General features: G+C 40.8%; 1 protein-coding gene across 4 annotated transcripts in view; it reads left to right on the top strand.

Annotated features, from left to right (window-relative positions):
* The window catches only part of kif6 (kinesin family member 6), a 570521-nt gene that overhangs the window by 379062 nt on the left and 169292 nt on the right, over window positions 1–22167 (top strand). For all 4 annotated transcript variants that reach the window (XM_043687249.2, XM_087983390.1, XM_087983396.1 and 1 more), the window contains one exon: window positions 14916–15018. In XM_043687249.2, coding sequence (XP_043543184.2) covers window positions 14916–15018 — 103 coding nt within the window. The remainder of the gene's footprint in view (window positions 1–14915; window positions 15019–22167) is intronic.

Here is a 22167-nt window from a genome sequence, read left to right as displayed (position 1 = left end):
ACCTAGAATACACCTCCTCCCACCCTACCTCCTGTAAAAATGCCATCCCTTATTCCCAATTCCTCCGCCTCTGCTGCATCTGTTCCCAGGATGACCAATTCCACCTCAGAAAGTCCCAGAATGGCCTCCTCCTTCCACGATCGCAACTTCCCTTCCCAAATGGTTGGGTATCTCCTCCGCTTCACGCACCATTGCCCTTGAACACCACCCCTCCCAACGCAACAAGGACAGAACCCCTTGGCCCTCACCTTCCACCCCACCAACCTCCACATACAACGCATCATCCTCTGCCACGTCCGCCACCTCCAAACAGACCCCCCGCCCCCCCACCAGAGATATATCTCCCTCCCACCTCTATCAGTATTCGGAAAAGACCATTCCCTCTGCAACTCCCTTGTCAGGTCCACACCCCCCATCGGCCCACACCCCACTTCTGGCACCTTTCCCTGCCACCGCAGGAAGTGACAAACCTGTGCCCTCACCACTCCTCTCACCTCCGTCCAAAGCTCCAAGGGATCCTTCCACATCCATCAGAAATTCACCTGTACCTCTACCAATGTCATCTACTGTATCCGTTCCACCCGGTGTGCTCTCCTCTACATTGGGGAGACAGGGCACTTTCTTGCGGATCAGTTTAGAGAACATCTCTGGGACACCAACACCCACTAACCCCACTGCCCCATGGCTGAAGACTTCAACTCCCCTTCCCACTCCATCAAGGACATGCAGGTCCTGGGCCTCCTCCACCGCCAAACTATTATCACCCGACGCCTGGAAGAGGAACGCCTCATATTATGCCTTGGAACTATGCAACTACTTGGGATAAATGTGTATTTCACCAGCTTCTTCATTTCCCCTTCCCCCACATTATCCCAATCCTAAGCCTCCAACTCAGCACTGCCCTCCGGACCTGTCCATCATTGCTCCCTCTGACCTATCACCTTCTCCCTCACCTTCATCCACCTATTCCTTTCCCAGCTAACTCCCCCCAACCCCACCACCCTCCCATTTCTCTCTCAGCCCCGACCCACAAGTCTCATTCCTGATGAAGGGCTTATGCCCAAAACGCCGATTCTTCTGCTCCTCGGATGCTGCCTGACCTGCTGTGCTTTTCCAGCACTACACTCTCAACAATGCAGTAGAGTTGCCCTGTTTATATGTTCAACACTACCTTTTCTGGGGGCTAACATTTAACTTCGATGAGAAGGATGTGAAGACTCAGGTGTCTCTTTTTCAATCCTCTATTCTGTGCTACCAGTGACTTTTCTCACTGGTAGCACAGAACTGCTAAGGCTAATCCAGCTGGTCTTCTGATGTTGCTGCTCTTCAGACGAAACAGTCTTAGAAGGCAGCACATTGAAAGGGTTGTGTGCACTCAGGAAGTACAGCAACTGTCTCTGGATGGGGCACAGCCCCCACAGGAGAAAGAATAGAACAGCAATCACCACTTTTGTCTATCATTTATACGAACGATTTGGATGAGAATTTAGGAGACATGGTTTGTAAGTTTATGAAAATTGGTGATATAGTCAACAGTGAAAAGGGTTATCTGATCAAATGGGCTAATGGGCTGAGGAGAGGCAGATGGAGTTTAATTTTAATAAATGCAAGGGATTTTCTGGCTTGGAGCAATCGTATTCAGTCACATGAACATTTCATTATTATGGAATCTATCTTTTATAAATAACATTTATACTTATAACAGCTGCTTTGATGCAGGAGGTACCTTACTGGTTGTCATGTGGGTTTGGGATGTCTTGAAGTTGCACAACACTTTATACAAATGTGAATTGTCTTTTAATGTGGAAACTGTTTAATACCAGCTTCAAGTAAAATTTTCCCTTTTTGATGCATGAAAATGTATATGCCCAGCCTATTTACATTCAACCAAGTGCAGAGTTTGGAAAAGAAAAACTTTTTTTTGATACAAAAAAGAGTTGCATAACAGGTGGCTGTTTAGAAATTGCCTGTCACCAAAGGCTAAAATTAACCCCTAATTGATTCTAACATAGAGAAGAGAGGAAGATTAAAACTGCGACCAAAACTCTTAACTAAATTGCAATTTTCTTCCCTCCCAATGATTCACAATTTTATATTTTTAGCTATAAAATTAATTTACCTAAAGTGCTCTTTTTAAAATGTGAATACCCCTGAATTTTATCAGTTCACCACATGTATATGAGTAAAATTTGGCAGAAACTCAACATTGACTTGATATTCTGGGTAGGCTCTTGTGTTACATGTAATCTTAGCTGGATGAATGTATACTTTTGACAAATTACAATGTGCATCACAGCAAAGGTTATTATGAACAAGAAAGCTAACTAAATGAGGCATGGGATAACAGATCATTTTAGTTTCCAAACAAATTCATACCATAAGGACAAATTGCTCACTGAGTCTAGTTAAATCTAATTTCTGTGCTGGCCTTGGATGGAAGAAGACTCAATGACTAATTTGCTTTAAATGATCAGGTTTGCCAGCAAATGATGACAACTCCACTATGATAATCCAGCCATCAGGAAATTACTGACACACTAGTCAGCACTCTCGATTTTTTTTATAATTACAGACATGAAAACTGCAATATGGTCTATCTGCATTTAATAAGGACTGGGAGAAATCACCTTGGTATTGCACAATGATCCATCTTATAAGGCATGTATGAATTAATATACAAGCTGGTTCCTGCCTGGCCTTATCTCCTATTTGGTCAGATGCAAGTTTTATGTTTCAAAAAAGCATTATCAGATATAGATGCATAAATAATAAATAAAGGATCATTTGCTTTCAAATTGTAGGACTATTTTCTGTTTAAACCATGTTACTTGCCGCAGCACAATTTAGGGATCATAATCTTTCAGAAAGATGTTTTTCTGTTTGTGTAATTTTTTTATAATGCAAAAGATTTTAGCTAGCCAATTACTTTTTTAACAAGCGTTTTTGTACCTCAGCTACTCATCTGCTCTTTAAAAAAATGCTATGTTTCGTGCCTTCTACACCTCAATCAGAATGGATCAGGCAATTCAAAGATTATCAAGCAGTAATGCAGTAGTTTGGTGGTTTCGACCATAAGATGTAGGAGCAGAAGTATGCCATCATGTCTTCTCTGCCATTGAGTGAAATCATGACTGATCTGATAACCCTCAACTCCACTTTCCAGCCCTGATTCTCCTTCTGATTAAAAATCTGCCTATCTCAGTCTTGAATATAGTTCATGACCTAGCCTCGACAGCTGTTTGTGGAAAAGAATTCCACACATTCTATCTTCTAAGGAAGAATACTGTTAAAGTTGAGAGGGTGCAAAAAAGATTTACAAGGATGTTGCTGGGACTGGAGAGTTTGGGTTATAGGGAGAGGCTGAAAAGGCTATGGCATTTTTCCCTGGAGCTTCGGAGGTTGAAGGGTGACCTTCTAGAGGTTTATAAAATCATGAGGGGCGTGGATAGGGTGACTAGCCAAGGTATTTTCTTAGGATGGGGGAGTCCAAAACTAAAGGGCATAGTTTAAGGTGAGACAGGAAAGATTTATAAAGGACCTGAAGGGTAACTTCTTCATGCAGAGGGTGGTGCTTGTATGAACCGAGATGCCAGAGGAATTGGTGGAGGCAGGTACAATTAAAACATTCAAAAGGCATTTGGATGAGTGTATGAATAGGAAGGGTTTAGAGGGATATGGGACAAATGCTGGCAAATGGGACGAGATCAGGTTGGGATGGCTGGTTAGCACAGACGAGTTGGACCAAAGGATCTGTTTCCGTGCTGTATTCTCATTTCCTTCTTAAATATCCGACCCCTTACTCTGACATCATGTCGTGTGATCCTAGATATTCCCACAGAGAAAACCAACTTTCCACATTCACACTATCAAGTCCTCTAAGAATTTTATATATTTCAATAAGGTCGCCTCTCATTCTTCTAAATTTCAATGATTACATTTCCTACCTACTCAAACGTTCCTCATAACACAATCCTTTATACCTGGTATCAGCCCAGGAAACCTTCTGTGGACTGCTTGCAATGCCAGCATATCTTTCTTAGATAAGGGACCAAAATCTGCTGTGGTCTGATAAATTGCTGTAGTGTCAGAGGACCACACTCTCATAAGATAGAGATGAATGGTGTTGAGTTTAATGTGAGAGTCACCACACCTCAGGCAAGAGGCAAGGTTGAGAAGGAAGGACCTTTGTGGTCACCTGACCTGGTACAGGAATGTAACCCATGTTGGCATCACTTTGCATTGCAGACCAGCTGTCCACCCAACTGAGCTGACCAACTGCCCTTTTTGGGTCATTTTATATGATGGCTGGTGTCCAATGCAGATCGATACCTGTTCCCGTAACGGCAAGGTCACCCTGAATATTCTGCCTTTTCAACCATGCCAATGGCATGGTGAAACTCAGGTTAAACTCACCACCAATCATATCTCTTTAATAAGGGAACAGCCCTATTTTCATCTGGGACAATTAAAACTTTACCTTTACTGAATAGTTTTAGGAAAACCTCCCGATTTATATACTCTTCTCCCTTTGAAATAAAAACCAACATGCCACTTTTTTTCCTATTACCCACTGACCTTGGATGTATAGTCCTCTGCAGACTCTTTGTGTCATCCTCACACTTGCTTTCTGATTCATTTTTGTGTCATCCTCTAGCTTGGTTATAGTACATTCACTTTGTTCATCCAAGTGAATAATATATATATATATATATATATATAAAATAGTTGTAACCCCAGATTTTCCTGAATGTAATTCATTGACAAGGACTCCCAATGTTGTATAGCGTTTTGTAATCTTTCTCCATTTAAATAATATTAAGCTCCTCTATTCTTCCTGTCAAAGTGCATAACTGCATATTTTTCCACATTATATTCCATCTGCCAAGGTTTTGCCCACTCCCTTAACCTATTTATATATCCCTCTGCAGACTCTTTGTGTCATCCTCACCATTCGCTTTCCAATGCATTTTTGTGTCATCCACTAGCTTGGCTATAGTACACTCAATTTGTTCATCCAAGTTAATATTATATATTTTAAATAATTGTGGCCCCAAATTTTCTTTATAGCTGATCCCAGTCGCAGGCCTAATGATGGAGTGGAGTTCAAATAATGTTTGTTTTTCATATGACAGAATGTTTACAGCAACAATGCTCTGCTGCTGTCTCAAGTAACAGTTTTCAATTAGTATTTGGCCCTTATTTTTGACAACCTTCCATTTTAGAGCTGAAAACAATACCATCAAAATCCTTTTTATAGAAAACAAAATTATTATTAAAATGGAAGTCTTTTTTTTCACTGATTTCTTTAAACCTTAGAGACATAGTCAAACAGCACAGAAACAGACTCGTCATTCCAACCAACCCATGCCAATTATAATATCAAACTAGTCCCACCTGCCTACACTTGGCCCATATCCCTTCAAACATTTCTTGTTCATGTACATAGCTAAACTTCTTTTAAATGTTCTAACTTTACCTGCAACCAGTACTTCCTCTACAAGTTAATTCCACACACAAACCACATGTCAAAAAACAGTGCCTCATCTCTTTTTAAAATCTTTCTCATCTCCACTACGAAACAGATATGAACTTAAGGGTAAGACAGGTATCTAGCAAGAGATATAATGGACCGATTGACTTCCTTCTATGCTTGAGTGACCTCATGCAATATTGGCTTTAAAAGCATTAATGGACGAAGCACTACACTGCATGATTATATTTGCAAAAACAAAAGTGGTCTGAAGTATCAGTTTGAATTGATCCATTCAGATCTCTGGAATTTCTATTTTCAACTATCTCACTCACTGCTGTGCTTCCTGACAATCAAAGTTTATTGTATCATTCTCTAAAGTGGACTTAATGTCATGCTCATAAAAAGCTTGATTTGGTCAGTTTATATTATGTTTCTTTTGGATAAACTGTCAAAGCTTATGATCCGTGGTACTAGCTGAGTGAAGTTGCAGTGTGAGGAAGCTGATTAAACTTCATAATAAATAGTTGTTAACCCTCCAAATGTTCTGTGCATTTTCTCATTTTAACTGCATACTTCAAATTATAATGCTCAATAACTCATTCCTCGAAATAGTTACTCAGATCAGGCGAACCTCCCGTGTGACTTAAAACCTGGAATGAAACCATTACAAAACAGAATAGAAGCATCTTGACATTTCACTCCAAAATCATCATAGTGGAGGTTTATGCAAAAGCGATAAAATTAGACCTCAAGCAATGAAAATGGCATCCTTGGTATTCATACAGATCAGGATTTTTTAAATCAGCTGTTGTTAGACATGAAAAGATTTTTAGTATTGTTTCTTAGAAAAGATTTGCTCAAAATAAATATCTGAAGCCACCTCCATCTAGTAATTCTGCAACAAACAATGAATGATACCAAGGTGTCTCCCTTTCTCTATAGAATTAAATAACATCCCAGAGAAATTTACTCAAAAAAGTAAAAGCAAACCTTTGCATTACTTTGAAAATCTTGTTCTAAAGTTATGAAGACAGTAGACTTTGATTGATAAAGTCTTTGACATCAGCTAATTTAACAGCTATGTTCTTCATGGGAATGGAGCAACCACCAAAGTTTGGAAGCCATATCTGTGATTAATGTTCAGCTGTTGATTCTATTCTAAGTCTAAGAAACAAACACACCAAAAAAAAAGTCAAAAGAAGTAATGCACTGGTGGGATCACCAATGTTCTCTCTTTATACAGCAAGGGTTAACATGAATACTTATGCCCTTTGAATCATAAAAAGTAACTCTGTGACACATTCTTTGATGTTGGCCATAGCAAACCTTTCTCAAGAAGGATTTGCTTGATACCTATGGTCTGAAGAGCCACTAACAGCAGTTCTGAATAGGTTATGTCAGTGCTGTTTGCTGCCTGTTTATCCATTTTCTCCGATATGCCAACAAAGTGATTACAGACGTATTATGTCAATGAGAGAAAAAAGTGGAATCATGGCCAAAGTTTGTAAAATCGTGAAATTAATAGACTATGGTTTGAGAATTCCTTAAACTGAATAGGTTAGGAATGAGATGAGACCTGAAGAGCAAGATTATCAATTATAATAGATCATAAAATTCTGATTAGACTGGATTCTGAGAAATGTTAACGGGTACTACAAGTGCTAAACGTAGGTGGTTCAGAGAGTCATAGAAATGTACAGAAACAGACCCTTTGGTCCAACTTATCCATGCCGAACAGATATCCCAACCCAAGCTAGTGTGCTTCCAATTAAACCTGTTGGACTATAGCCTGGTGTTGTGTGATTTTTAACTATGATGGATATCAGGTTTTTTGTTCAGGTGGGTTGTTGTCTGAGCACGATTGTTGGCTTATGAGCTGTCATGAATCTGAGTTGTCAGAGAAGTCTGGCAGTCAGTTCCGAGATATTTTTTGTATAAGGTAGCGTGCCTAGTGAGTTAAGTTGTGGCATGTCCTCATCGTGTGTTTGTCTGTTAGGCATTTTCGGATGAAGTTGCAAGGATATCCATTCTTGGTGAAGACTCTGTAGATCACTGATTTGACACAGATTAAACCACTAAAAGCTAATGAGGCCTACAGTGGAAAAGTAGTCACTTTCCAGAAATTAGTAAAAATATGTCTCCTGTAAGCATGCATGAAAAACCTCTTTTTCTTTTGGCCTTTTTAGATTATTCATAGCCTTTCTAAAAGCATACCACCAACTGGTGGGTGAGCTCTTCCCATAATCAGCATGACTCTTTGTTCTAAAAGGAAAGCTAGTCTGCATCTGTTTGCAATTGTTTATTTTCTTTCCCGTTGATTGCAAGCAAACCCAGCAAAACATATCCACAACCTACCACGACTGGTTTCAAGGTCAACTGTTTGTAGCCAATAATGGCCATGTTATTTATGCCCAAATACTTTGAGAAAACAAAATCTGAAAATCGTAGAATCATAGAATTCCTACAGTGTTGAAACAGACCATTTGGCCCAGCAAGTCCATACCGATCCTCCGATAGTATTTTACTCTGTCCTCGTGGAAGGGCCAAAGCTTTTTCTTTAAAACAAAACCACCGCACAATCATGTGAAATAAATTTGCAAATACCATCAATTTGAAAAGAAGGATAGTGAAATCATGTGTCTGGAAGAGACAATTGGTGTAGCCTTAAAGACATTAGATTAGTAATGCAACAGTCAAAGTGTCCAGGTTTGCTATCCACAACGGACTGAACACTTTGCTTGCACACAGTCTCCATTCTTTATCTGTACATGGCCTTGGAACTTTCAGATCAGCAGCTCCTTTGATCCCTGGCACTGAATACCTCAGACTGATGCTTTAGGGATACAGGTTCAGATCCTAGCACAGCAGCTGGTGCATTTTACAGTTAACCAATATGTCTGGAAAAGAAGCTGTTTTTAAGAATGGTGACCATGAAACTACTGTCAATTGTTTTAAACTCCAATTGATTTACTTAGGAAAGACGTGTCCCACTAACTTGATTCAGTTTTTGGAAGAAGCAATGAAGAGGATTGATGAGGGTAGAACGACGTACGTGATCTGTACGGACATTGTTAAAAATCACACATCACCCCAGGTTATAGTACAACAGGTAGTAGATCAGGTTAACAAGGATAAATCACATGGAATACACCAAGAGCTAGTAATTTGGCTACAGAACTGACTCAAAGGGAGAAGGTGGAGGCTTGCTTTTCAGACTGGAGGCCTGTGACCAGCGGTGTGCCGCAAGGATCAGTGCAGGGTCCACTGCTTTTCATCATTTGTATCAATGATTTGAATGTGAACATAGGTGGTATGGTTAGTAGGTTTGCAGATGACATCAAAATTGGAGGTGTAGTGGGCAGCGAAGAAGGTTACCTCAGAGTACAACGGGATCTTGATGGGCAAAGCAGTGGCAGATGGAGTTTAATTGAGATAAGTGTGAGGTGCTGCATTTTGGAAAGGCAAATCAGTGCAAGACTTATATACTTAATGGTAAGATCCTGGGGCATATTGTTTAACAAAGAGACCTTGGATTGCAGGTTCATAGTTTCTTGAAAGTGGAGTCTTGGGTAGACAGGATACTGAAGTGATGATTCTCCTGCTCCTCGGATGCTGCCTGACTTGCTGTGCTTTTCCAGCACCACACTCTTGTCTCTGATCTGCAGTCCTCACTTTCTCATAGTAAAGAAGGTGTTTGGTATGCTTACCTTTATTGGTCAGTGCATTGATTATAGGAGTTGAGAGATCATCTTGTGGTTGTTCAGGAAATTGGCATGGCCACTTTTGGAATGTTGTGTGTAATTCTGGTCTCTCTGCTAAAGGAAGGATGTTGTGAAACTTGAAAGGGTTCAGAAAAAATTGCAAGGATGTTGCCAAGATTGAAGGGCTTGAGCTATAGGGAGAGACTGAATAGGCTGGGGCTGTTTAACCTGGAGCATTGGAGGCTGAGGGGAAACCTTATAGAGGTTATAAAATCCTTATAAAATCATGAGGGACATGGATAGGGTGAATAGCCAAGGTCTTTTCCCCTGGGTGGGGAGTCCAAGACTAGAGGGTATAGGTTTAAAATAAGAGGGGCAAGATTTAAAAGGACCTAAGGGGCAACATTTTCATGCAGAGGGTGGTGCTTGTATGGAATCTGCTGCCAGAGGAAGTGGTGGAGGCTGGTACAATTACAACATTTACAAGGCATCTGGTTAGGTGTAGGAATAGGAAGGGTTTAGAGGGATATGGGCCAAGTGCTGGTAAATGAGACTTGACTAATTTAGGATGTCTGATTGGCATGGACGAGTTGGACTGTAAGGTTTATTTCCATGCTGTCCAACTCTATAACTCTATGACTTTAAATCCTGACAAATCCTGTACTGATATGGCCTCCATTTTTGGTTCAAGGGTGTTTCAGGTTGGGAAACAAATGCTGGTCTTGCCAGCGATGCTAACATCCCATGAAAGGATAAAAAATGAAAATCATTGGTTCCATATATTGTCATGAAAATGGTAAATGTGAACTATTGGTGTTGAACTTCCATCAACTGATTTCAATACCTGAGACCGACATGGACTGAAGGAGTTTTTAAAGAGGACAATTAATGACTCAATTGAGTTGTTGTGATCACTCGATCATACAGATCATGGCAAGTCCAGGGAATCCATACAGAATATAAAAAGCTGGCCATACTTAAATGACTAATTCCAGAAAACTAAATCAACATCAAGAAATTTACATCTCTTGTTGAATTCATTCTTGCAAAACTAGTTCACTGTTTAGATATGAAATTATATTGCTTATGGAGTATTCAACTTGGAAGCATCATGAAGGTAGACTCAGGAGAATACAATATTTATTGCAACTGACTAAGGGGTTTAAAATGACAAGAGCTGATTATCTGTCCTCACTTAGTTAGAACAATCACTATCAACTGCCAGGTGTCTACATTGCTCCTGAAGTCAAACCAAGCGGTTACAAATAACAAGGGTGGTCAACCCAAAAGTACAAAAGTGAGTTTCACTTTCACTGTGCTAACAGAGCGTAGGTTCTTTGGATATAGTAGATTTGAGAATTCATTTTAATCCAATATATCTCATGGACTAATCGTGCTATAATTTTCAATTTGTTTAATTTATTGGCTAATGTATTGTGTTTCTGGAATAGTTCTGTATCGCACATCAGGGAAGTAACAGCCATTTACTCCTTGATTATAAAAGTTAAATTTTTGGCATGGCATTAAGACTATTGAGAATTTTCAAGGCCACTGTTAATAGATGTGCAAATTTTCAGCTTGTTTCACCAGTAAAGGAAATGGCAACTCTGGCTTCTGTGTCAGAAGGATGGAAGTTCAAAATTCGACTCTACAGCATGAGCACAAAATCATCAGAAATATATCTTTTGTATGGGAAGTTAATCTGAGGCTCTGTCCACTCTCATAGGTGAATGTAAAAGATTCCACAACTACTGACATTTTAACATGGAAATGCAAGTCCTTTATTTCTAAAAATCAATGTTAGATTCCAGGCTATAGGGCAGTAATATGCTCTAACCTCAAAAGCTTCCTTTACATACCAATAATTTCTGAGGACCTCAGATCCTATATTTATGCTCCAATGAGAGCACTCCATAAAACCATAAGACCGGAGCAAAAATTAGGCCATTTGGCCCATCGAGTGTGCTCCTCCACTCAATCATCGCTGATAGGTTTTACAACCCCCTTTTCCTGCTTTCTCCCTGTAACCCTTGATCCCTTTGGCAATCAAAAACTTTTCTCTGATTTAAATACATTCAATGAACTTGCCTCCACAGCCTTCTGTGGCAATGAATTCCACAGATTCGTCACTTTCTGGCTAAAGACATTTCTCCTTATCTCCATTCTAAGTCTTACTCTAAGGCAGATCCTCGTCTGTTCCTGCCAATGGAAACATCATCCCAAAGTCCACTCTATCCAGGCTGTTCAGTATTCTCAAAGTTTCAGTCAGAAATATGGGCAGCACGGTGGCTGAGTGGTTAGCACTGCTGTCTCACAGTGCCAGGGACCCCGGTTTGATTGCAGCCTCGGGCAACTGTCTGTGTGGAGTTTGCACATTTTCCCCGTGTCTGCGTGAGCTTCCTCTGGGTGCTCCAGTTTCCTCCCACAATTGAAAGGTGTGCAGGTTAGATGAATTGGCCATGCTAAATTGTCCATAGTGTTCAGGGATGTGTACGTTAGGTGCATTAGTCAGGGATAAATGTAGAGTAATAGGGTAGGGGGATGGTTACTCTTTGGAGGGTTGGTGTGGACTTGTTGGGCTAAATGGCTTGTTTCCATATTGTAGAGATTCTATGATTCCGCTCTCATCCTTCTCAACCCCACTGAGTTTGATCCCAGGGTCCTCAAATGTTCCTCATATGTTAAGCCTTTCATTCCTGGGATCATTGTTGTGAACCTCCTATGAACCCAATCCTGGCCCAATACATCTTTCCTGAGGTATGGGGCCCAAAATTGCTCACAATACTCCAAATGTGGTCTGAACAGACACGAGACACTAGATTGTGTTGTAAACACTAGCACTGCACTGTGTTGTAATATCAGGGATGGGGAATCTGTGAAAGACTCTAAAATAATCCAAATGCTATTAGAATGGGAACAAATGAAATGTGTATTCCAATTAATTATGTTTTGATGGGGAGGCAATGGCACGCTGGTAATGTTGATCTCTTAATCTTAAAGATGCGGACTCACACAGTGGTAACATAGGTTCAATCCCACCATAACAGCTGGCGGAATTTGAATTCAATTAATAAATATGGAATTAAAAGTTAATAATGGTGATTGTTGCAGCCATGAAATAATTATTGATTGTTGTAAAAGTCTCGCTGAGTCACTAATGCCATTTCGGGAAGAAAGCTGCTATCCTTACTTGGTCAAGCCTATGTGTGACTCCAGATCCACAGTAATGTTCTTGACTCTTAATCACCCTCTGAAATGGTCGTGCAAGCCACTAAGTTCAGACAATTAGAGACGGCTTTTCTAGCAATGCCAACATCTGCTGAAAGAATAAAAAATACTTTGCTGGTGTAGAAAGGAAGGATGAACCTAGGTATAAGATTTTCTGCTGACAGATTAGTAAATATTTGTTCTTTTTTTTAAACTCTCTATTGATAATGTATAACAGTTCACAAAATATTTAGTCTGCTATTTTAACTTTTTATCTACCACACATTGAGCAGAACATGTCTGATGCTAGAATACGTGAGCTCCTGTCATTCCATGTTGGAATTTGGTTGTTTATGTGTTGCTTGATTACAGTAGAAAGAAAAAATGCAGTGCTGTCGTTGGTAGTTTGCTTCCTGGCAGGATCACTATTTGTGTCTCAATGTTGTTTATGCTGGAAATTACATACGGCACTTATTTTGTTTTCAACCTAAGGAGAAACCGCAACAAATGAAAATTATTTAAGCAATTTTTCCTATTTAGTGATGATTTCTCCAAAATTATCTAACCTCATGCAATTCTTTAACATGGAAATTTATAAGCACATCTATAAATAAGGTACAAGTGATGCACAGAAGACGATTCCGGCAAATTTCCTAACTGTCTGATTTCTTTAATTTTGCTGCCAGTTGCTACATTCCACATGAAGACCTTGATAGGACACAGACGTACTGAGTGATGTACTTAGGACGTCACTAGTATGTTATGTTAAAGTTATACTACATTGGGTAACTTTACTGGTGTAATTCTAAAAATGAATAAACGTTCATCAGAAACTCCTCATCATATAATTTATCAGTTTCACTTGTGAATTATTCGCACTTTCAAATATGGTTGCTCCTCAGAATACCGAGAAGCAAGAGCAGCCTATTTGAGAGAGTCAGCAGTAGTTATCAACTGAGACCTGAGTATCCCTCTTTGCATATATGGTTTGTGTAATTGACCTATTGTCCAAAGTGATTAATACTCTGTCCATGAAGAAAGCCATCTGACATGTCAGACCCATCATAAAACTCAAAGGTTAGACCGACTGAACCATCTGCGCAAGGTTCTGCATTGTTCCTGGCACTTACTTCAGATTTCGCTCTACTGATCTCTACATCTCAAACAGGCTTTTATTGTAGTTGAGAACAGAGGTTCTGTCACAAGTCTGTGGCTCAGCATGACCCCAACAATCCTGGTGTAATCTCTCTCATTTTATGGAATATGAAACAATTGCAAAGCCCATTCTATGCATGATATTCTTGAAACCTGAATGAGTGTATCTGCACTGGTGGAGTATCAGGCAGAGACACATGATGATGTGGATGGTTTTCCTTTTCAGCAGCAAAGATGAACTTATTATCTTCCTCTATAGCATTGGACTTTCTTTGTTTATGATGATGTCCTATGGTGGAGAATATCAAGTGAAAGTTTTAAGAGAATTTCAATCCATCATGAACCTGAACTTTGCATATGTCTATAAAATACCCTTGTTTCAACAAAAGTTATTCTCACTCTGTTAGCTGTCTTGTCTAGTTTTACTGTCCACAATGGACCAGCCACTTTGTCCACAGTCTTCATGCGTTATGCTTCCATAGCGTTGAAATTTTCAGGTTAGTTGGTCCTTCTTTTGTCTTAGCTCTCTCCCTGGCACTGAATAACTCCCCAGATTGCATGACAAAATGGAGAGACTTAATATCTTGTCAACAGTTATTTGACTTTCCTGTCAGCATGTGCTTCCATTCCATATGCTAGCCTCACAATGTCATTTATACCCAGTCACCTTATCATGCACAGTGTACCGTCCCACCTTGTTTTGTATTATACTGTGTCCACCAGAGCTGAATATCTGTTCGTGTGTGAAGCTGAGAGATGTGGTTGGGTGAGGTTCCCAGCAGGTTAAGTGTGTGAGGCTGAGATGATGATTATAATGGTGGTTGCTTTAGGAAATAAATGTTGCCTAGCTCGCAACACCCACATTCCATTAGCAAAGAGAAAAAAGAAAGATTAGAAAAGATGGGAGGGGGTCCCACTGGAGTAAAAACATTGGCATTGGCATAAGGAAGGGCACAAAGAAGAGGTATGTGTTTATTCCTAGGTTACCTCAGGCCCCAGTTTTTTACGCTGATGTACATTGAGCAGTTTTTGCCTTGTGCCACGTCTTAATGCAGTTCTCAAGAAGTTTGGGCACTTGCTCTGATGACAACGTTGGTATCAAAAAACCACATAACTTGGAGATGTTTTCTGTGTAACAGTGATGTAGCAAATTTCTTGCTTAAGCTTTGACTTTTCTATTAAGTGAAATCACCAGAAATTTAAAATATCTGCTGATATTGGCAGCAGGCTGAAAATGATGAATATGCTTTGCATCTCTTTTGTTAATTGATAGTTTTGTTTTTGTGGCTGAGACATTTCTGTAATCAGCACCATGCAATGTGCTGATACTCACAAAGAGTGTACTCATTTAATTGTTTTGGCTTCCATCTATTCCACAGCAGGGAAAATGTCACTTGGACGTCAGGAGGCTTTTGAGATCTTCAGAAGAGACTGTGCTGACAGCGTAACCATTGAAGACAACAAACAACTTCTGAAGCTGAGGTGAGTCACTTCTGAACAGTACCTGATGATGCAGTAAAAAGGGAAGGCTGCCATTTGTTCAAAGATTAGTCATTAGCTTTTCGACACATTAAGGCAATCAGCATGATGAACACAGTGACAGCTTTTGAAAAACTATTGAAATACACTGTTATTGATGATGAATGGGAATGTGAAAGTCAGAATACAAACAGATCAGTCACAGTCTTATTGAAGGGCAAAGCTGGCTTGAAGGGTTGAGTGGCCTACTCCTGCTCCTAATTCAAATGATTACATGTGAATATCTTTGGCGGAATGGCGCTCTTTGTGCTGTTGCTTACATGTTCAACCATGCACGTTGAAGAAGAAAATGTGCAAGAGTTGCACATTTAAAGCACTAATCACAATTATCTATTTTTCCAAAGTGCCTTGAATTAACCTTAAACTATTTTTTTTTTGTCTGACGTGTGGTGTGATACCTTGTTTTCTGGAAACTAAGTGAAGTATTGGTCCTGAAGCAAGAGGTACTTCCTTTCCAGGGAGGGCCTGGTTATCTTGCGTGATAATATTCATCTCAGCTCATTGCATTTGCACATATAAGTAAATTGCCAAATATTATGAGCAGGTCACCAGGGATCTTTTAGGTGCTATACTTAAAAAAAATTCCCAGCCAGTACTTTTCTCTCTTCAATCCTTGATTATCTCTCAACCTCTGTTAGTTGCCCACCTCCTGGAAATGTCTGAGACCAGAGAGGAAGTAGACCATGCATGAGTGATGCCTCATTAGATGTTCTCCTACAGACCGTATGGGAGAGGAAGGATGTACTGTTACTACCGAATGGCAACAGAGTCCATTCCAACTGACCAAGGTCCTTATGGAGTCAGCACCCATGACATCATTAGAGAACTTGGTTCCAGCATCATGAAAAGATGAAGGATCTGCTGTGCTCTGCCACTGTCTACTCAATGCCAATGTGTACTCATAGATTCATGAAGCATTATAAGTTTGTCATGGCACAGGGTTGTCACATACAAGATTGGTGCCAGCCATCTCCATCAGGTACCTCATGTGCAATGAATGTGGCTCAATTAACGAGTGTAGACAAGAAGGAGGCTTGAAGAACACAGCAAGCCAGGCAGAATCAAGAGGTGAAGAAGTCAACATTTCGGGTGTAACCCTTCTTCAGGACTGGGGTGGGTGAAAGGGGAGCTGCAGATAAAGGGGAGGATGGGGGAGGGTTTTGCGTGGGAAGAGGAGTGGAGTGATGAGGTAGGGATCGGTGAACACAGGTAGAGGGTATGACCTGGTTGATCGATAGAGCAACAATGTAGCACTTCTTGCATCACAAGTAGGACGGGCTAACACACATATGCCAGGGTTCACAGTTAAAACATAAAAGCAGCTACAATGCTCAGGAGTTCATGCACTATTAGCTCACTGACCCCTCATCTCAACTCTGGGAACTTACAAATGTGATACATTTTCTGCAAAGGATTGTAAGAGACAAGGGTGCAACCACAAAAGGTTGTTTTTGTCAGAAAACTTCAGAGCTATCTCAGTCACACTGATCATATACTGTTTATTGCCTTTAATCCATTCTACTCTTTGACAAAATGAAAGCACTGTTCATTCAACATACTTAATCTTCACATATTCCAAACCGCATTCTCATAGCAGTAATACAAAAATAAGTCATTCACATCTCAGTCAGTGGAGCTGAATGCAGCTCATCTGGCCTTGTTAATGTCTCTTAATGCTTCTGTCTGTACAGGAGAAGAGCATGCACAGTAAGTACAAAAGCGTAAAGAGGGTTGGGAGAAATGCCAGGTATATGACCCCCTTCAAGCAGCAGGCAGTGGAACTGGCAGGAGGGCAAGGAGGCTGTGCTTGTGCAGAAGGATGATTAGAACATCCATCTGGTGAAAAAGCCTTCATTCTGCTACTCCCAACCTAACATGAAGCAGCAACGTCTTAAAATAACTTAGGGTTATGGATGGTACCTCCTGACACTAAGAAATATCAATATTTTCCCATGTAGCCTCCAGTTTCCAATCCCATACCTGAAAGTAAAAAAAGAAGAGAACTGTTCCCCTGGTCCATTTCTATCAACTTGAACTCCACCTCTAAGGATGAAGAGTTGTCAACTTCAAATGAAGAAGGCATGTGTTATGCTTTCCTTTACTGGTCAGAGCATTGAGTATAGGAGTTGAGAGATCATGTTACGGCTGTACAGGACATTAGTCACTTTTGGAGTATTGCGTGCAATTCTGGTCTCCTTCCTATCATAAGGATGTTGTTAACCTTGAAAGAGTTCAGACAAGATATACAAGCATGGTGCCAGGGTTGGAGGATTTGAGCAACTTTTTCACACAGAGGATGGTGCGTGTATGAAATGAGCTGCCAGAGGAAGTGGTGGAGACTGGTACAATTACAATATTTAAAAGGCATCTGGATGGATATCTAAATAGGAAGGGTTTGGTGGGATATGGGTCAAGTACTGGCAAATGGGACACGTTTAATTTAGGATATCTGGTCGGCATGGACGAGTTGGACCAAAGGGTCTGTTTCCATGCTGTACATTTCTATGACTCTCTGACTCTAGAAGACATTCCTCCCCACCCTTCATCAGCACAGAGACATTTACTTTTGTGGGCAGTCTATGTAGAGAAAGGGTTAGTGTCAAATTCTGATGTCCACTGCACTAAAAAGGGCCCAAAGTTTGTGCAGGAACTTATAGCCAAGGGTTTTGACTCTCAGAGGACCACTGGACAGCATACCCCTACCAACCTCAGTTCAGATGATAAATTTTTGGACTCGAATATTAATGAGGTGATGAAGATGTTTAGACAAGGAGGACAATGTCAGCAGAGCTGTAAATTGAAGCAAAGTGCCATGGAGTCTGCCTGGGTTTATCTGCTGTTGTGGCTTCAGCTGGAGGCATATGGATGCCTCATGGTGGTTACTTTGGAGAGCTATCTACAGCAGTGCAGTTAGTATCTGCTGGTTGTGCATGTTAACTTTCACTCTATCACTCACAAGACATGGATATATTCATTCACTGGCTAAGGGAGGGCCTGAGTATTTTGGCTCTTGTCCAAGTGCCCATCCTCTGAAGGGGTGAGGGAGGTACCAATGTACATGGATAGGGAGGAGAAGCAACAGCCAGCCAACCAGAGTTTGTCATCTCTAAACGAAGAACCAAGCACTGTTTACAAACATAGCACTGTGTATTATATTACAATGGTCTCTTTCTATTTGTTAAGGTTTCTGATTGGTTTTCTTTCTCTTATAACCAATCTTAACTGGTTTTGATCACTGTAGGCATCATTTACATATCATGTGGAATTGTACACAGAACACTAAGTCTGCTAGTCTCTGCTGCCCTCTTGAAGAAGGGCAAAGTCAAGCCCTAATCTAGATGTGTGAGTTGGAGAGTCACACAGCATTGTATAGGGTCTCTGCTTCTCTACAATAAACAAATGTACCTTGTTCACTGATGTTGGAGGAAGGTATTGTAACTGCTCACTGGGATAGTGTGAGAAATCAAGTCCTATTGTTCCCAGAATTGTCACAAAAATTAAAGATTGTATCCATGTTCTTAAAATTTCCCAACTTACCTCTCCTTTTAGACCCAGATTAACAGAATGGATTAGATTTCTGTACTTACCAAGAATTACTAATTTTGCAAGTGAATAAGTTCTAGTTACAGGTAGACAGCTATGAATTGTTGACAAGTAACTCTCCTCATTAAAACTCTATTCCTATTATAACACCCCTCATGCAAGCATACAGACAGACTCAGGCAAAAACATGGTATTATGGTGGAAGGAATGTCTGGGAAAGCAGTTCAATGGCTCTGTCAACAGGATTCACTGAGGTGAATCTTTTGCTTGTAAGGACTTGCTGTTCATCAATCTATCTCTCTCTGTCTCTGTCTCTCTCTCTCCGTTCAGGTGTTTTCCACTTATTTGCAGAAGGCACAGAGCAACTGGTTCACAAATTATAAAGTTGCTGACTTATTGGTTAAAAGTCATAGCTGAGTGCAACTGCTGAAGGAAAATAAATTAGCTTTCTTCAGGCTTTAGGTTTTTTTTAATGCAGAGAAAAGGACAGCATCCCCTCTTCTAGAGGTTTTTGATTCCTAGCCAAAAGCTTTTCAGTTACAGAGAAGCAAATCACATAGTTGCTGGCAGGCAGAAAGCCTTGGTCATCAAAAACTGGTCACAACACCACAGACCAATCAGCATCTTGTTGCCAGCCAATTCTTAACTTTATACGAAAGGGATCAAATCAGGTTAGGGAAAAGCAGGAACAGCTATTGCTTTGGATGATCATTTACAATCATAATAAATGGCGGAGCAGGCTGGAAGGGCTGTATAGCCTATTCCTGCTCCTAGTTACTATGTTTCTATACATACCCCTGGTACTCGTTCGTCTGTAACTAAACATTTCTCACTGATTGAACAAACAACAGCGTATACTCTTATAATTAAGCGTGGATAACTTGATTGTAAAAGGTATTAAAAAGGTTAAAAGTATTGATCCGATCTCTCCTTATGTAATAAATCTGCCGACCCAAGAATCATTCTGGTGAGCCTCTGCTATACTTTATGGCAAATGTGTTTTTCTCAGTAAGTAGGCCAAAACTGTACACACTACTCCAGGTGTGAGGCTATCATGGCCCTGTACTGCTGTAGTAAGACCTCCTTGCTCCTGTACTTGTACCCTCTTGCAGTTAAGGTCAACAGACCATTTTGAGACAATCGCAGAGAATGCTGGAGAAACTCAGTATCTGTGGAGAGAAATAGTTTACCATTTCAGAACTGCATCGCAATATTATTCAGATGGTCTCAATTCTGTAATTCCAAATATAACCTGCCCTGTCTCTTTATTGCGTCATAAGTAAATCATTAATCTCGTCTCACTATCACTATACTAACCCAAGATAAATAATGACATTGAAGTGTCTGTAATGAGATCAGCCAGCTGGACCTAATAGAATTGGGGCTGTTAATCTGGTCCAATCAGGGAGCCCTGACTGACAGATAAAAAGCGGAGTGTCTCCAACTCTATTTTGATTTAGTCCCAACCCTCCCCTTTACTGTTTTGATCACAAAGCACTGCCCTTTGATGTGAAGGGCAGTGCTTGTCACTTGCCACCCGGGTGTTTTCCTATCTTCCTGGTGGTGGAAATTGAATAAAGATTCATGCACTTTGTGTCTTTCACTGTGTCTCACACCTGCACACACACACCATGGGTGCTGGGGAAAAAATAAGCACTACCGCAGTTAGTGTGGGGGGAGAAAAGAAAAAAAAAAGTGTCAGAGATTCTGGCAATCTGAGAACTGACTCTAAGGAGGCAGTAATAGAGTCACTGACCTCTCCTGTGTAAATAAGGAGTGACTTGGGAACAGGATGCCAGCCTCTGTGGAGTTTTCAGTGGCAATGAGAGTAAAGCACGTTCCTGAAGAAATCCATATACAACTGTCATCTTTGAGTTGGGTTAAGCATTTCTTACATCGTGCCTTTGTTTGGGAAGCTTGAACTCATTTGACCTTGCTGTCAAAGACTGGAGAATCGACGTTTCGGGCATTAGCCCTTCTTCAGGAAGAAGGGCTTATGCCCGAAACGTCAATTCTCCTGTTCCCTGGATGCTGCCTGACCTGCTGCGCTTTTCCAGCAACACATTTTCAGCTCGGATCTCCAGCATCTGCAGACCTCACTTTCTCCTAAGAGAATTTATAGGCTGGTATCCAGGAGAGTGCACACCCTAGAAAGTCCACCTATATCTGGTTTGGAACAGTTAAATTGCTCAGCAACATCTACATCAGAACTAATCAAAATAAACATCTGGTTAAATGGTCCTCCAGTTCTACTGGAGGTCAACACTGGTGTGGCTGTATCACTGATCACAAAACACGTTTTTGGGTTGTAATTTGCTCGCTGAGCTGGTAGATTTGTTCTCAGATGCTTCATCACCATGCTAGGTAACATCATCAGTGAGCCTCCGATGAAGCTCTGATGTTCTGTCCTGCTTGCTATGTGTGTATGTCTTGGTCTGTTGTGAATGAGATCTGTTGTGGTGAGTGAGATCACTTGTAATTCTTTTTCTAAGAAGTTGGTAAATGGGGTCCAAATCGGTATGTTTGTTAATGGAGTCCTGGTTTGAATGCCAGGCCTCTACGATTTTCCATGGGTGTCTTTGTTTAGCCTGTCCCAGGATGGATGTATTGTCCCCAGTCGAACTGGTGCCCTCTTCATCTGTGTGTATGGATGCTAGTGATAGTTAGTCATATGTTTTGGTGGCTAGTTGGTGCTCATGTATCCTGGTCACTAGTTTCCTGCCTGTCTGTCTAGTATAGTGTTTGTTGCAGTCCTTGCAGAGTATTTTGCATGTGATGTTCGTTCTGTTGGTTCTTGGTATAGGGGTCCTTTAAATTCATCAGGAGCTGTTTTAGTGTGGTGGTAGGTCTGTGGGCTACCATGATGCCTCAGGGCTGGTCTGGTCATCATCTCCGAGATGTCTTTAATGTATGGCAGGGTGGTTAGAGAATCTGGGCATGTGGTGTCTTCTTGTTTAGGTCTGTTGTTTAGGAATTGGCGGACTGCTCTTATCAGGTACCCATTGTTCCTGAATACGTTGGAACGGTGTTTGTCCTTGGCTCCTCGTAGTTCCTGGGTGCTGCAGTGTGTTGGGGCTTGTTTAAATAATGTCCTAATGCAGTTCCATTTGTGGGTATTGGGATGATTGCTCCTATAGTTAAGGATCTGGTCAGTGTGTGTGGCTTCCCTGTAAACACTGGTCTCCAGCTCTCCATTGGCTTTTTGTTTTACGATGATGTCTAAGAAGGGGAGCCTGTTGATATTCTCTTCCTCTTTAGTGAACTTTATACTGGTAAGAATGTTGTTTATGTGTTTTTGGGTTTCTTCTAATTTGTTGCATTTCATGATGACAAAAGTGTCATCCACATAGTGGACCCAAAGCTTGGGCTGGATCATGGGAAGGGCTGTTCATTCTAACCTCTGCATAACTGCTTCTGCTAAGAGTTCTGACATTGGTGACCCATAGGCATCACGTTGATTTGTTTGTAGATCTTGTCATTTAAGGTAAAGTGGATTGTGAGGCACAGGTCTGCTAGTTTGAGGATGCTGTCCTTGCTGGTGGAGTTGGT

Source organism: Chiloscyllium plagiosum, unplaced genomic scaffold (genome assembly GCF_037043375.1).
Source record: "Chiloscyllium plagiosum isolate Xiang-an unplaced genomic scaffold, Cpla_swu_hap1 HiC_scaffold_3, whole genome shotgun sequence".
Classification (NCBI taxonomy): domain Eukaryota; kingdom Metazoa; phylum Chordata; class Chondrichthyes; order Orectolobiformes; family Hemiscylliidae; genus Chiloscyllium; species Chiloscyllium plagiosum.
Note: the sequence above shows the minus strand (reverse complement) of the source record. Positions and strands in the feature narration are given on the sequence as shown.